Source organism: Coffea arabica, chromosome 11c (assembly GCF_036785885.1).
Source record: "Coffea arabica cultivar ET-39 chromosome 11c, Coffea Arabica ET-39 HiFi, whole genome shotgun sequence".
NCBI classification, from domain to species: Eukaryota; Viridiplantae; Streptophyta; class Magnoliopsida; order Gentianales; family Rubiaceae; genus Coffea; species Coffea arabica.
Genome location: NC_092330.1, coordinates 614,049 through 627,578, shown reverse-complemented (window position 1 = coordinate 627,578; position 13,530 = coordinate 614,049). Strand labels below are relative to the sequence as shown.

The 13,530-nt window shown below is 36.5% G+C and overlaps 2 protein-coding genes across 3 annotated transcripts; one reads left to right on the top strand and one right to left on the bottom strand.

The window, feature by feature from the left end:
- Positions 1-851: 851 nt before the first annotated feature.
- Positions 852-7,572, top strand: LOC113716833 (protein HIGH CHLOROPHYLL FLUORESCENCE PHENOTYPE 173, chloroplastic). 2 transcript variants are annotated; one of them, XM_027241322.2, is made up of 14 exons: positions 852-991; positions 1,722-2,397; positions 2,633-2,845; positions 3,105-3,309; positions 3,607-3,682; positions 3,817-3,952; positions 4,069-4,173; positions 4,394-4,474; positions 5,042-5,131; positions 5,212-5,277; positions 5,786-5,842; positions 6,782-6,859; positions 6,946-6,993; positions 7,119-7,572. In XM_027241322.2, exons 2-14 carry the CDS (start codon positions 1,771-1,773, stop codon positions 7,188-7,190), a joined length of 1,854 nt encoding a protein of 617 aa, XP_027097123.1. In that variant the 5' UTR covers positions 852-991; positions 1,722-1,770; the 3' UTR covers positions 7,191-7,572. The 2 variants fall into 2 exon arrangements, with proteins under 2 accessions (XP_027097123.1, XP_027097122.1); XM_027241321.2 differs by having other exon boundaries at positions 4,391-4,474.
- A 239-nt stretch (positions 7,573-7,811) lies between these two features.
- LOC113717041 (gibberellin 2-beta-dioxygenase 8-like) lies at positions 7,812-10,955 on the bottom strand. Its single transcript, XM_027241689.2, has 3 exons — positions 10,462-10,955; positions 9,162-9,483; positions 7,812-8,108 (listed from the first exon to the last, which is right to left on the bottom strand). The coding sequence occupies exons 1-3, from the start codon at positions 10,953-10,955 to the stop codon at positions 7,869-7,871; spliced, it is 1,056 nt and encodes a 351-aa protein (XP_027097490.1). The 3' UTR covers positions 7,812-7,868.
- Positions 10,956-13,530: the final 2,575 nt, after the last annotated feature.

Genomic DNA, 13,530 nt, shown 5'->3' with positions numbered 1-13,530 from the left:
GATTAAGATTGAAATTTAATGGTAAACAAAAAAGTGAAATAATTTTAAAATAATAAAAGTATTTAATTCTTTCTTATTTGTATTTAAAAAAAAAAAAAGAATTGAGCTCTTTCTCTCTCCCTCTCCCCCCTCCCCCTCTCCATGTTTCTATTTTTTTTTCAATGCTAATAAGATTACCAAGAAAAAAAGATTAACACTTTGACTTTTTTCTTGACAGGAGTGCTAAAATGGAGAAGAGTCACTCTAAATTTTTTATTATTTTTATTATATAAAAATGAGGGTACTTTTTTTTCAAAATTCTTTAAGTTGCTTCTTTGGTTTAATGGTAGGATAAATTGTCTAAAAAATAACTATAAGTGGTAAATTGATAATGATGTTATAGTTTATGGGGGTAAATTAATAATAATTTTAAGGGCTAAACATGTCTTTTCATTTTAATTAAAAAATTTCGTTAAGTTTGACCTTTAGTTTTGAAGATAAAGTGACTAAAAAGTAACATTAAGATGATAAAGTGATAATAACCCAAAATAAAAATACCAAGAAAGTATATGTGTACTAGCCATGATCCCTACAAAAGAACTCCAGAATAAAAATTGTCACAAAGTAATTGAAAAACTCTCAATATTCACAAATGTTGGTGGCCATTAATTTCAATTATCCAACCCAATTTGTCAAAAAAAAAAAAAAATACAAATACTACCACAATATGGCCCCCACCCCTCACCCTCCCTCGCTTAAAAAAAAAAAAAAAAACCGCTGCCCACTTGAACAAAAGAGTCTGGGCCCCAACTTTTTTTTTATTTTTATTTTTTTTTATCGTCATCCTGTGCTGAGTGACCGTCTTTCGTTCTCCTCCACCGTCATTCACTTCACTCACCAGACAGACCTCCCAGCTCCTCCGTCCTGGCTGAGCAGCTGCCACGTCATCCCCCTCCCACCGCCGGAGATACCAACGCAACGCTGATACACTCTGTTGGAGAAGCTGAATCAGGTAGGTTGGTTCGCCGGAATAGTAGTAGTAGAGCATTTGCTGCTTGCAAAGTTATATGATGATCATGGCTGTCGAAGGCCTCACCAATTCATCCTATCCTTAGTTCTTTAAGTATAGAGAGTTACTAGAATACTTCTTGTTCTTTAAGGAGTATAATTGTTGTGAAAATTCTTATGCTGATTCATTCTGTGTGCATGAATTTGCAATTGTCCCTTAAGTTGCTGCTGCCGGTTGCTTGCTCCTCCAATTTTGATCCAATCAATGTGCAATTTTCGCCTTGAATCAGATACTCTTCTGCTGACTCAGTTCTTGTAGTTTCTTGCCAATTTGTGCACTCAATTACATTTGCATTTGATCATGAGAAAAGACACTAGTGTAAAGAAAGCATGTCTAGTGTCCATAGATATGATCACCCATCCAACAATATGCAAATGCTTGTTCTTCACCTAGTTACAAGCATTTTATTCATTTCCCTCGTCTGCAAAACAGGCAATCTATCTTTACGTTATTCTTTCCATGCTGGCATTAGTATTCTAGCTGCTTTTCGTGTATTGAATGATATGTAACCATTGAGGCATCTTCGGACGTATATTATATGCAGAGAGATTACATCCTATTCCTAACAAAGATGACTGGATCCTGTCCTAGGGATGCAGTTTTTCTTGAATTAAGTTTCTTTTACTCTGTAGTTATTACTGTCCGATTGAGTTCTTCGTGTTAAATTGATTAGGCTCTTTTGCTGGTGCCACAAAGTTAGAAGTTTTACGTGTTATGACAAAATGTGTGCTGCTGCTGTTGCTACTTCCTCATTCGCACCTGCTCGCACTCTTTGGTTTGGCATCGACGTCGGTGCAAGACAGGAAATCAGAACTTCATCTCAATTCAAACTAGGCCTCCTTTCTCTTTACTACTCAACTGCAACAACGTGTGGTAGTTGGAATGTTGCAGCTCACAGACGCTCTGGCCTGTTGGTTATTTGTGGGGATGGATCTAACAGTGGAAAGATAACGAATGAGAGGAAGAAGAAGAAGAAGAGAAAGAAGTTGATTAATACAGATACGAAGGAAGTTGATAAAGTGGATGTCCCTGAGTTACAAGTATCCCAGCAAGAGCCATCTTCCTCAGTGTCAGTAATGAAGACGCTGGATGATGTTAACCCAATTGGGTTGGGCAGGCGTTCACGGCAGATCTTTGATGAGGTGTGGCGTAAATTCTCTGGATTGGGACAGATCTCTAGGACCACCCGCACCAATGATGAGATGAGTCTTCTTATTGGCGAGAGTGGTCCAATGTGTGAGTTTGCCATTCCTGGTGCTCAGAATACCACTGTCCTTGTCGTTGGTGCCACCAGTCGAGTTGGTCGCATAGTTGTCCGCAAGCTCATGTTGAGGGGATACACTGTCAAGGTCTCATTGCTATTTTGTATTTAAACCTTCTGCTGATAAGTAGTAGTAGAATGTTAAGGTGGTATTCTTTTCAATTAGTTCATGTAATGCATAGAGGAAAATGGACGGGCATCTTGCTGGGTGGTTTCAAGCATTAATCTTATTAATCTGTTTGTTTGCATTTTTTATCATTTAAGTTCTCAATTTTAGATATGCTCTTTATCTCATTCACGAACTTTCCAATCTTCTTCACCAGGCTCTAGTCCGGAAAGCTGATAAGGATGTGCTGAATATGCTGCCAACTTCTGTTGAAATAGTCACAGGGGATGTTGGTGATCCTTCTAGCCTCAAGACTGCTGTAGAAGGTTGTAACAAAATTATCTTTTGCGCTACAGCTCGTTCCTCAATCACTGGGGATCTGAACAGGGTCGATAATGAAGGAGTTTACAATATTGCCAAGGCATTTCAGGTATCCTCCCCCTCAACAGACTCTTTATCAAACATGAAAAATTTCTCAGAATTTCCATGCATGTGTGCTTGCTTTAATAAAATGCTCATGTAAAAAGTTGGAGCATGATCAAGCAGTTGCTTAAATACTTGTAAGGTTATGCTTGTAAGCATTACAGTAAGCGGCTGGTACTTCAAGTCATCATGTTCATATTCTGTGATTGTTTTATTCTACTAAAAACTAAAATTAATATATTTCGTTGTTGTGTGGCACAAAACAGGACTACAATAATGAACTAGCTCAACTACGAGCAGGAAAAAGCAGCAAAAGCAAGCTTCTAATTGCAAAGTTCAAGTCTGCTGATTCACTGGAAGGGTGGGAAGTTCGTCAAGGGACATACTTCCAAGATGTTATTGCTTCTAAATATGATGGAGGGATGGATGCAAAATTTGAGTACACAGAGAATGGAGCTGCAATTTTTTCAGGTACTCTTGGTGGCGATCAGGTTAAATTAACAGATTTTGACCTGAAAGGGTATTTGAATGCTGCTATTAGGACAGCCTATTTTTACTTTTCCTACTTATTGAACTTCTTTGGTAAAAGAAAATTGGAAATGAGAACTACGTATTGATGGAGACTCACTTAAGGATCAAGGTGACACATTTGAATTAACCTGACAATGTGCTCAACAATATGAACAACAAAAGTCTTTCTTCCAAGTGAATGAAATATTTGATGTTGTCTCATCTTATTCTGGTTCTGTTTGTTTGTTTCCAAAAAAGGGTATGTCTTCACCCGAGGTGGCTATGTGGAGTTGGTAAAGAAGCTTTCACTTCCTCTGGGTTCCACACTTGACAGGTAACCAGAGGTTGTATAATCCTTTCATACGTAATAACCTCAAGTACTTCATGCTAATAATTTATTCCTTGTACATTTGATATACTGTAGAGATTCAGTGATCGTTCTATCTTATGTATGTATATTGTGTTCAGGTATGAGGGTCTAGTACTATCTGTCGGTGGAAATGGGCGGTCTTATGTATTGATCCTTGAAGCTGGTCCATCTGCAGACACAACTCAAAGCAAAATATATTTTGCAAGAATCAGCACAAAAGCTGGATTTTGCAGGGTGAGATGAATCTCCATTTTCCCATCAAGGGAAATGTGAAATTTGATTGATAATCATGTATTCAATTGACTCTCACTCGTGGTCACATCATAATAGTATTTTTTTCATACTAACAGGTGAGAGTGCCATTTTCATCCTTTCGACCAGCAAAACCAGATGATCCACCATTGGATCCATTTCTTGTACATACTTTAATCATACGTTTTGAACCAAGAAGACAGGTTCGTGTGGAAAGCAAATTAGTTCCAATCTTCTCTTTGTCAATAAACAGATTTGTACGTCACCAAAAAGAGGGAAAAAATATAAAGGAGAAAGTCAAGACTAGATGAAAATAAACGAGATTTTCATGAAGAAGAAGAAAAGAACACTAAACAAGTATTGAGTTTGATCCAAGTAAGCCTTGTGTGCCTTTTGATGTTTTCATTTGAACTGTCGCAGCAGAAACCTGTTGAGAGCCCTAATGGAGTGAAGCAAGACTTAAGAAGTTTTGAACTAATTTTGGAGTACATCAAAGCTTTGCCTGTAAGTGATACAATATGTTTTCTTTTCAGTTTGTAACTGTACAAAATCGTTACTCTTTATTTGGATACTGGCTTGTTATGTTACTATTCCAACAATTTCGCCATTCTGTTCATTTTTTTTATTAATTAGAGGGCACAAACTACTAAAACGGTGAAAGCTGGAGTTAAAAATGGTTTGGTTTCTCAAACTGCAAAGGCTCCTATTTATACCGAACATGGAGACATATAAATTTGCTTGCCTGACAGATTATGTTTATAATTTGCTTTTAGTACAAATACAAGAAGATAATAACTTCTAAGTGTTCATGCTCTGTAGGATGTTTGAAATGATTGGTTTCACCGGTTTTTGCAATTGAATAGCTTGGCTTTTCGGTTTTTCATGCAGAAAGAAATTTTTGGTTGAGTTACATCTTTGCTGAGTTTTATTTATCTAAAGCTTTATCATGTCATTAAATTGTCTGCATGGTTCTGCAATTCACCAATGAGTACTTTGGCAACAGTGAAACATCTTCAATGAAATTGAACTTCAATAACTCATTTCTAAGTAGAAGAATATCCATACTTGCAGACCGGACAAGAGACGGATTTTGTCTTGGTTTCATGTACTGGATCAGGAATAGAACCCAACAGAAGGGAGCAGGTCTTGAGAGCTAAGAAGGTTTGTTCTATCTTATAAAAGCTTTTGGAACTTGTTATGCTTTTAGAAGAGCTGACTGTCTGCTTTTCATATTCCCAAAGGCAGGAGAAGATTCACTGAGAAGATCAGGCCTTGGGTACACTATTATTCGTCCGGGTCCTCTGATGGTAAGCTTTCGAAAAATTATTTTTACTTGTGGATCTCCTCAGAATTAAGATGATTCGACCATTTAGTCATACTAGTATCAAGCAGCCTAAGTTAAGAATGTTCAAAGGCAACCATTCGTCAAAATCATCTACTGCCAGTTCAGACGACATACCTAATCAGTTTGTACCATGTACAACTGGTGGAGTTGAAGTTAATTTTCATTCAATTAAAAAAATAGAGAAAGGGGAGGAATATGTTGGTTGTGCTAAGTTTTCATTGATAAGATTATTTTAGAAATTGCTTTGCTTAGCACTAAAAAGTATTTATGCCTGAAAGCATTTATATACAAGCTTGGGAAGGCAACAAAATTTCAGACTGTCAAGACTTTGAATCTGATCCTTTATCATGATAGTTCATTTTTTCCTCTTTTTGATTTCTTGATAGTTTATTAAATTCATTTGACTCTGAAAAGTTCAAGAATGTTTTGTTCTATCAGTCAAGTCATATGTGCAGATTGATTCTTTGTAGGAAGAACCAGGTGGGCAGCGGGCTCTCATTTTTGACCAGGGAAACAGGATATCTCAGGTAAGATAAACCAATTTCTCACACTAGCGTATTGCTATTGGTTCTACAAATGAATCACGCCTCTCATGAGTAGTTTCGGCTTTCATTCTCTTAGAAACTTGCTGAGCTTGCAGATGAATTGTAATAGAATCTCGGTGATTCAATTTAGTTGTGTGCTTATTTTGAATCAAATGAATATTTCAGCCCAAAACTTGTGAGCTAGCACCAATAGAGTATGTTTATTCTTTTTAATTTTATAAATGCATGATCTTTAAACTTATACTATATATCTATATATGTGCTTGTGCATAAGATGTACACTTGTGATAGTCATTGCTATTGGTAAATTGTGGTTTTATATATTGAAGCATAGGGATTTGGATAGAGTTCAATGAAGAATATATTGTAACATATATCTGGCAGAGGGATATTGACTTAAGGTTGCTAATCAAGGCGTATCAAGCCAAAGCTAATTGAGCTTGAATATATGCCCAATCAACCATTATATGAGTTTGATTTTCACCATACTTTGGGTCTGATTTGGCTTTACTGGTATAAACTTGACAAATCGAACATTATATGAATTTGAGTTTCACAATACTTTGGGTGTACTGTGTCTTTGCTGGTATAAACTTGCCTGAAAGAGCCAAACATTTGAAGCTTTGATTTGCGTTCTTTAAGACATTGAATATTGAGACTCAACTGAAGCTTAGCTGAGCTCAAGTAGCTTGACACTTCTACGTATCAATTTAAAGTTGTATATTAGCTGAACTGAGGTTGAATAGCAATCAAAGTATCTAGTTTTGTGTTTGACACTAACCAATCTTAAATGGCTCTTGTCGATCAGAGCTCGACTCAAGTATTTATGACCAGAGCTGTGTTTGTGTCTTGGCCTTGCTTTGCTAAAGCTGTATTGCAGCAGCCGTTTTTGTGAGCTTAACATGCATGATAATCATGTAGGGAATAAGCTGTGCTGATGTGGCTGATATTTGTGTCAAGGCATTGCATGATTCAACTGCAAGGAACAAGAGCTTTGATGTGAGTAGACAGTATTAATTTATTTTGTTTGCCTTGATTCTATTAATCATCATATTATCTAACTAAATTCTCTGGTGGAATCCAAGGTCTGTTATGAGTATGTGGCTGAGCCTGGGAAACAACTATACGAATTGGTAAGGGTGAATAGAAGCCAGCCACTGTTTAGCTGTTGTTTGATCTTGTATCCAATTTTCAGAAACTATCTCGGCTTGTGCCTTGCTAAATGTTGTGTCTCAGATTTTATTTTTTCTCCTGGCAGGTTGCACATTTACCTGACAAAGCAAATAACTATTTGACACCAGCACTTTCGGTTCTAGAGAAGAACACATAAAAAGCTCGATTCATTAAAGAAGAACACATAACACCTTGATTTCAGTATACAAACCACACACTCTTTAGGCAAAGAACTGCAGTTTGTTTGTAAAGAGAAATTGTACGTCTCTTATGTTGGGAAATTTTTGTGTACATGTAGTCCGTTCCTTTTTTCTTTTTGGGTTGACAAAGGAACTCGCAGCTGCTATTCGAGAGTGCGCACTCGGTAAATCCCGCCCAATGCAATGGACCGCCAACACATGCATTTCGTTCCTGTTGGCAACTTCTACATGTGATTGAAGAGAGCATCAAGGTATTTATTTGAACTGCAAAATCATTCGCCTCCTTAACATTTAACATTCAATCCAATTGACTGTGTATAGAAAATTTGGTTGGAGCCAGCCACGCGAAGCAGTTTTCGATGGTTTAGCCCTCTTAACCAAAACAGTTGTTTAGATTTTGTGGACCGGCATCAGATAATAGACGGCTTAATTGAAAACGATTTCCTTTGTTAGACTTTGAGGGGGAAAATCAAAATGATATGCAAACACATGTAATATAGATCAGTAAACTATATGTAATTGCATCTTCATTCTTTGACATGGATCTCGTAATAAGAACAAATGACAAGTAAAGAAAGAATAAATCAATACAAATACGAAAGAAATTAAGCACATAAAATACCAAAGTTAAATTATTATACTCGAAATCTGGAAAGGCCTACTTTGTGGCCGATGAATTTGACATCTTCTCGGACTTGGTGTCTGTATTGGCCGAACGTGAAGGCCTTGTAGACAGAGGCAGAAGGCTCCCGTTTGCAGCTGCCGATCTCAGATTCGTAGGAAGGGCACAGAAAATACGCAATTGAGAATCTCTCCACCTTCCGCTTCACCATCACTTTGTGCTCTACACTCTTGTACGCATCATTGCTCCAAGCCTGCACCATGCGCCCCCATGCATGCATTCCTAGAAATTAGTACTGGCTACCCCACAAAACAATAAAGTATAGGTAATATGTGTGTCACTCAGAATCTGCAGCTTAGGCCAAATTAAGGACACAATAATTTTCAAAAAGGGCATTATCAATGATCCTTTCCACCTTAACATTCAACGCAACTCTCCCCACTGATCATATTAGTCATTTGCTTGGGAAAGTGACCGTTCTTGCCCGCTCGCTTGCCGTGCATGTCTGCGTGCTTTCGTTATCTTGTTAATTTTTATGCGTAACTATTTACTTATGATCCTTTCCACCTTAACATCCAACGCAACCCTCTCCATTGATCATATTAGTCATTTGCTTGGGAAAGTGACTGTTCCCGCCTGCTCGCTTGCCATGCATGCATGCCTGCATGCTTTCGTTATCTTGTTAATTTTCATGCAATTTTTTTTTTTGGAAAAACCCAGAAAGAGAACAAAAAACAAAGGCAAAAGGTAGTTATAGGATGACTCGGACAGAGCAATAATTATTAAAAAAAAAAAAAAACATTGGACCTCTGCAGCTTGCAGACCAAAAGTAGGGTTTTGGCAGCGCTTGAAGAAAAAATCGAAAAATGGCCAGACACAAGATTCCAAAAATAAATGTTTTTTTTTATTGATGACTCCAAGATGAACTAGCACTCACTATGAAAAAGCCCATCAAATCAATCATCTCTCGTGTGCTTGTTTTTCATGGAAATATTATTATAAGTACGTACTAATCTCGAAAGTGACTGACTGACCGCATCTCTGAGTTGTGACCATGATCGAGGCAGGGGAAAGCAGCCCTTTGTTAATTAACAGCTATAATTTTGTTTTAGGCATCCCTTGCTAGCTATTTCATTCAACCTTGAAAATGACAAAGTTCTTTAGTCTACAGAAAAAGATTTGGCTGAACTAACAAATTCAGGTGACTTGTACACGACCACAGGCTTGTGATAGCTATGTAAACACTTTTTTTTTTTTTTTTTTTTTTATGGTTTTCAAAGTTTCTAGAAATTAACCTAAATGGTACCTGGAAGAGATCTCCAATGTTGACAATGAGTGCGTCTGCGTTGGGTTTGACAGCAACCCACTTGGAATCCTTCATGAGTTGAAGTCCGCCAACTTCATCCTGATGAAGGATGGTAAGAAAATCACTATCCGTGTGGGGTACTAAGCCAAAAATCTCCGGTGAAATTGGACAGGCAGGATATCGATTCAAGCGAAGGAAGCATGTGTTTTCGTCGCATATTTCTTCCAGAACTTGCTTTGGACTGCCCATCTTCATTGCCAGCACTCCAGCCAATAGCTTGGCTACTCCTTGCATTGCTTCTGCATATTCCACCATCACTTCCCTACGGTGCACCCAAGTAGACTCAATTACTGCCTAATATATATCCATCACCAACGATACACGACGATTTTTTTTCATTTTCCAATATGCCATTATGTTTAGCAATCAATCATGGACAAAGCAGATATTAATTAGATTGAATATAAGAGCTAGCTAGTGAAGAAATATGTAATGTAAAAATTTATGCACGTGTAAGTGTACCCTTTTTATACTTAGCTTTATGTAGTGATATGTATATAATTTTACATAGGAAATTAATGGGGTTTAGTTAGCAGGATCTTTGATGGGCCACCTGGCTTGGCATGCTACTATTGACATTATTACAAGAGTCCGCAGTGTAGGTATATAGTAGATGAAAAACTATTTTGTTATTATACTAGAATCATAATCATATGTGCTCCATTATGTTTTATGATTAATTTTCCAGCCTAAATAAGGTCAACTACTGTTTATATATATATATATATATATTTTCCAGATACGATAACTGTTGTATAATCTAATTTATCCTACACTAAAGGGAGGAGACGGACATAAGGAGGCTCAAGAGTAACTCGAAAGGGACTGAACCGCCACCGGACCAAAGGAATACTCAACGCACTCGCTTGAATTTTTTTTAAGCAAAGCCACTTTTAATGTATGACAATTGGTGAGAGGCAAGGGTTCACCACCACCACCAAACTTTAATGCTTTGGTAGTGGTCAGCAGTCCAAAGGCTGGTGGTTAACTACTGTTTATATATACTGCATTGCAGAATTCTCTCTCTCTCTCTATCTCTATATATATATATATATATATATATATATATATATGTACCAAGAGCAAGAATTGATGCCAGTGGAATAAAGAATTTGTGTTTTGAGGTACGGATGCATGCACGCCTAGAATATTAATCATACTAGCTAGCAGTTAGTACCTACTATATATATATATATGTATGTATGTATGTATGTATTAATGACTAATTATTAAGTAGTACCTTAAAGAGGTGAAGTCTCCATAAGAGGCTTGGTCTGAAATCTTGGCGAGGGGAATATGGAAGGCCTCAGACCAGGAGAACTGCTTGGGACAAGTAGCTGTCGGAGTTCCCCACCTGTATGAACTGTTAAGCAGCGCATACGAGGCTTTCTTCTCGAAGGGCGCCCGAAACAGCTTAATCTGTTCTTCCCTCATCTTTCGCAGCAGCTCAGAGCTCACTCCGTGGTTGACAACTTGGAAAAACCCCCATTCTGACGATGCCATGGCGATTTTCGCCATGCACTCACGCTTGCTTGCTTCATCTGATGATGATTCACTAGTGATGAGCACGCCGAGGTCTATCAGGGGTAGTTCACATTCCTCCTGCACCATCATCATCATCTTATTCCCTTCTTCTTCACATTGATCAACTGCTACATGGCTTTGCAGTTTATGAACGAGTTGTGCATAGTCCTGAAGAAGAGGGGGGTTGCAGTTGGAGTTGGAGTCGATCATTTTTTTTTTTCGAGTATTTATTTGGACAAACTTCAACTTATGCAGTATATTTGTGTAAAAATATAGTAGCTAATTAATGTTAGGAGTTGGCTATATATATTACTCATGAACTACAAAGTTGGCTAAAACAAATCTAAGGCATGCTGGAAATGAAGATAGAAGAGGTGGTATTTATATATATCATATATGGCAATGGCATGGGAGCACAAGGGGAACAAAACAAAGGAGGAAACTCCAAATTGTGACAATTGTCGATCAAGGAAGGCTGATGTCTTTCTGTTATTATCTATATATATATATGCTAATCATCCAATTATTAGACCAAGTCTGTTTTTTTTTTTTTTTTTTTAATATCATCATAAAACCAAATCCCAGAAGAAAAAAAAAAAAAAACTGTGTCAATTATTCAGGCCTGATTAATTAATGAGGTCCATCTTTGACTTTGATTATTATCAGAAGAAGCTCCAAATATTTATGAAATGGTCGAATCGAATATACTTGTACAGGAACCGCGTTTTCTTATGATTCCATTGGTATATATCAAGAAGAAGTCGGTCGGTGTTAATTTATGAGATTTCACGTTGTTTAAGCTTTGAAGTTTCTTCTGTCAAACTAATTACAATACTGTCACTCTCACTCAAAGTCTTATAGTGATTGAAGGGCGGAAGGGAACCGTTTATATATATATATATATATACTAGTTTTGGGGTGCCACGCATTGGCGTGGCACTGCCCAGGTTTGTGTTTAACATGTATATATAATTTTGGTGTTATTTATGAGAAGAGTGTTGTATGGTAATACTGATGCAATGGCGTGACAGGGTTTAGTTATTATGGGGCAACACATACAAAAGAAAAAATAAAAAACTAATAAATAGAAGAGAACCAGAAAGAAAGAAGAGAAGAAAGCTCCCTATAGCCTAACCGAACGCGAAAAACAACAGAGTTAAAACTGACATCACAGTCACCCAGCGACCTCGGATCAATCCAGCATTTGCTCAACAATGACCAAACGTACCATGCAGCAGCCAGCTGGACAATGACTCAACGCACCATATACACAATATAGCGCCATGCAATCACCGACAACAGCACCCACTCACATGCACCCGATTCAATAAGCCCCACTAAAAGGCAATGGCTAGGTTTAAGCTTAGCATGTATAATTTTAGGGTTCTGTTTATAATGCAATGCATGTAATGGTATCCAAATGGAAATTCATGTGCATGTGGTGCGAATATTTGTCTATAATAATGATATACGTGTTATTGAATCTGGAGTAAATATACTTATAGGGGAGATAATTAATTGTATTAGGTTTGTCATGCCTAAATGGTTTTTGTTGATAATTTGGAAAGGATTATTTTGTTTTATTTTTTATTGTTCCGTTGATATGTTATAATTTTTTTTATGAGTTATCCTAATTTTTAGGCTCATATAATAACTTAGGTAGTAACTAAGTTAGTATAGTTAAATTCTGATTTTTTTTAACAATCAATTGAATTCTAATTATCATCTACTATTAGCTAGTCAATAGTTTTAGTATAGTTAAATTAGTTAAATTTTTCATTTTGAATTCAAAATTTGATTTTATTATAGTTAAATTAGTTAGCTAGTCATCAGTTTTAGTATAGTTAAATTAGTTAAATTCTAATTAAATTCTAATTAGCTAGTCAACACTCAATTAAATTCTAATTATCATCTACTATTAGCTAGTCAATAGTTTTAGTTTAGCATAGTTAATTTAGTTAAAATTTTCATTTTGAATTCAAATTTTGATTTTATTATAGTTAAATTAGTTAGCTAGTCAATAGTTTAAGTATAGTTAAATTAGTTAAATTTTTCATTTTGAATTGAAATTTTGATTTTTTTAACACTATAATTGTAATTAGGAACGATTAGTTCCTTGAATTGGCCAATATTACACCAATAACCGGTCTAGTGTGGCTAATATTACACCTATTTGATTTTATACCATATATTTCTAATTGTAATTAGGAACGATTAGTTCCTTGAAATGGTCAATATTACACCAATAACCGGTCTAATGTGGCTCCATGCAATCAGCCAATCACCAACAAATGAAGAATAGTTATTGGCTCCGTTCAATTACCAACAAATGAACAATAGTTATTGGCACCACCGTAACCAAAGGGCCCTCAAATTGGTGTAAATTACTGCAATAACCCACTAAGACACCCTAACCAAAGGCCCCTCAAATTGATGAAAATTACCGCAATAACCGGACCACAAATTGCTACAGTACTTGAGCTTGGTACTTTTATATCTTGTAAGATATATATAGAAGTATGCAATTCTTCTTAGAAGAGTGTCCAACAACTCAACCGTCCTTCTTCTAAGCTCTAACCATTAATTGTTTATTGAGTGGATTAATAACCTCTATAATAAGTCATAGTTTGATAGCACGTACGAGATTATTAGAACAATTCAATTAAAGGAGGAAGCCTCAAACCTTTTGGTATCTAAGTGATCTACAATCAATAGAATCAATCTTGTGAAAGTGCATCCACTTAATTCGTGGAGATATACACACACATATATATATATATACAAT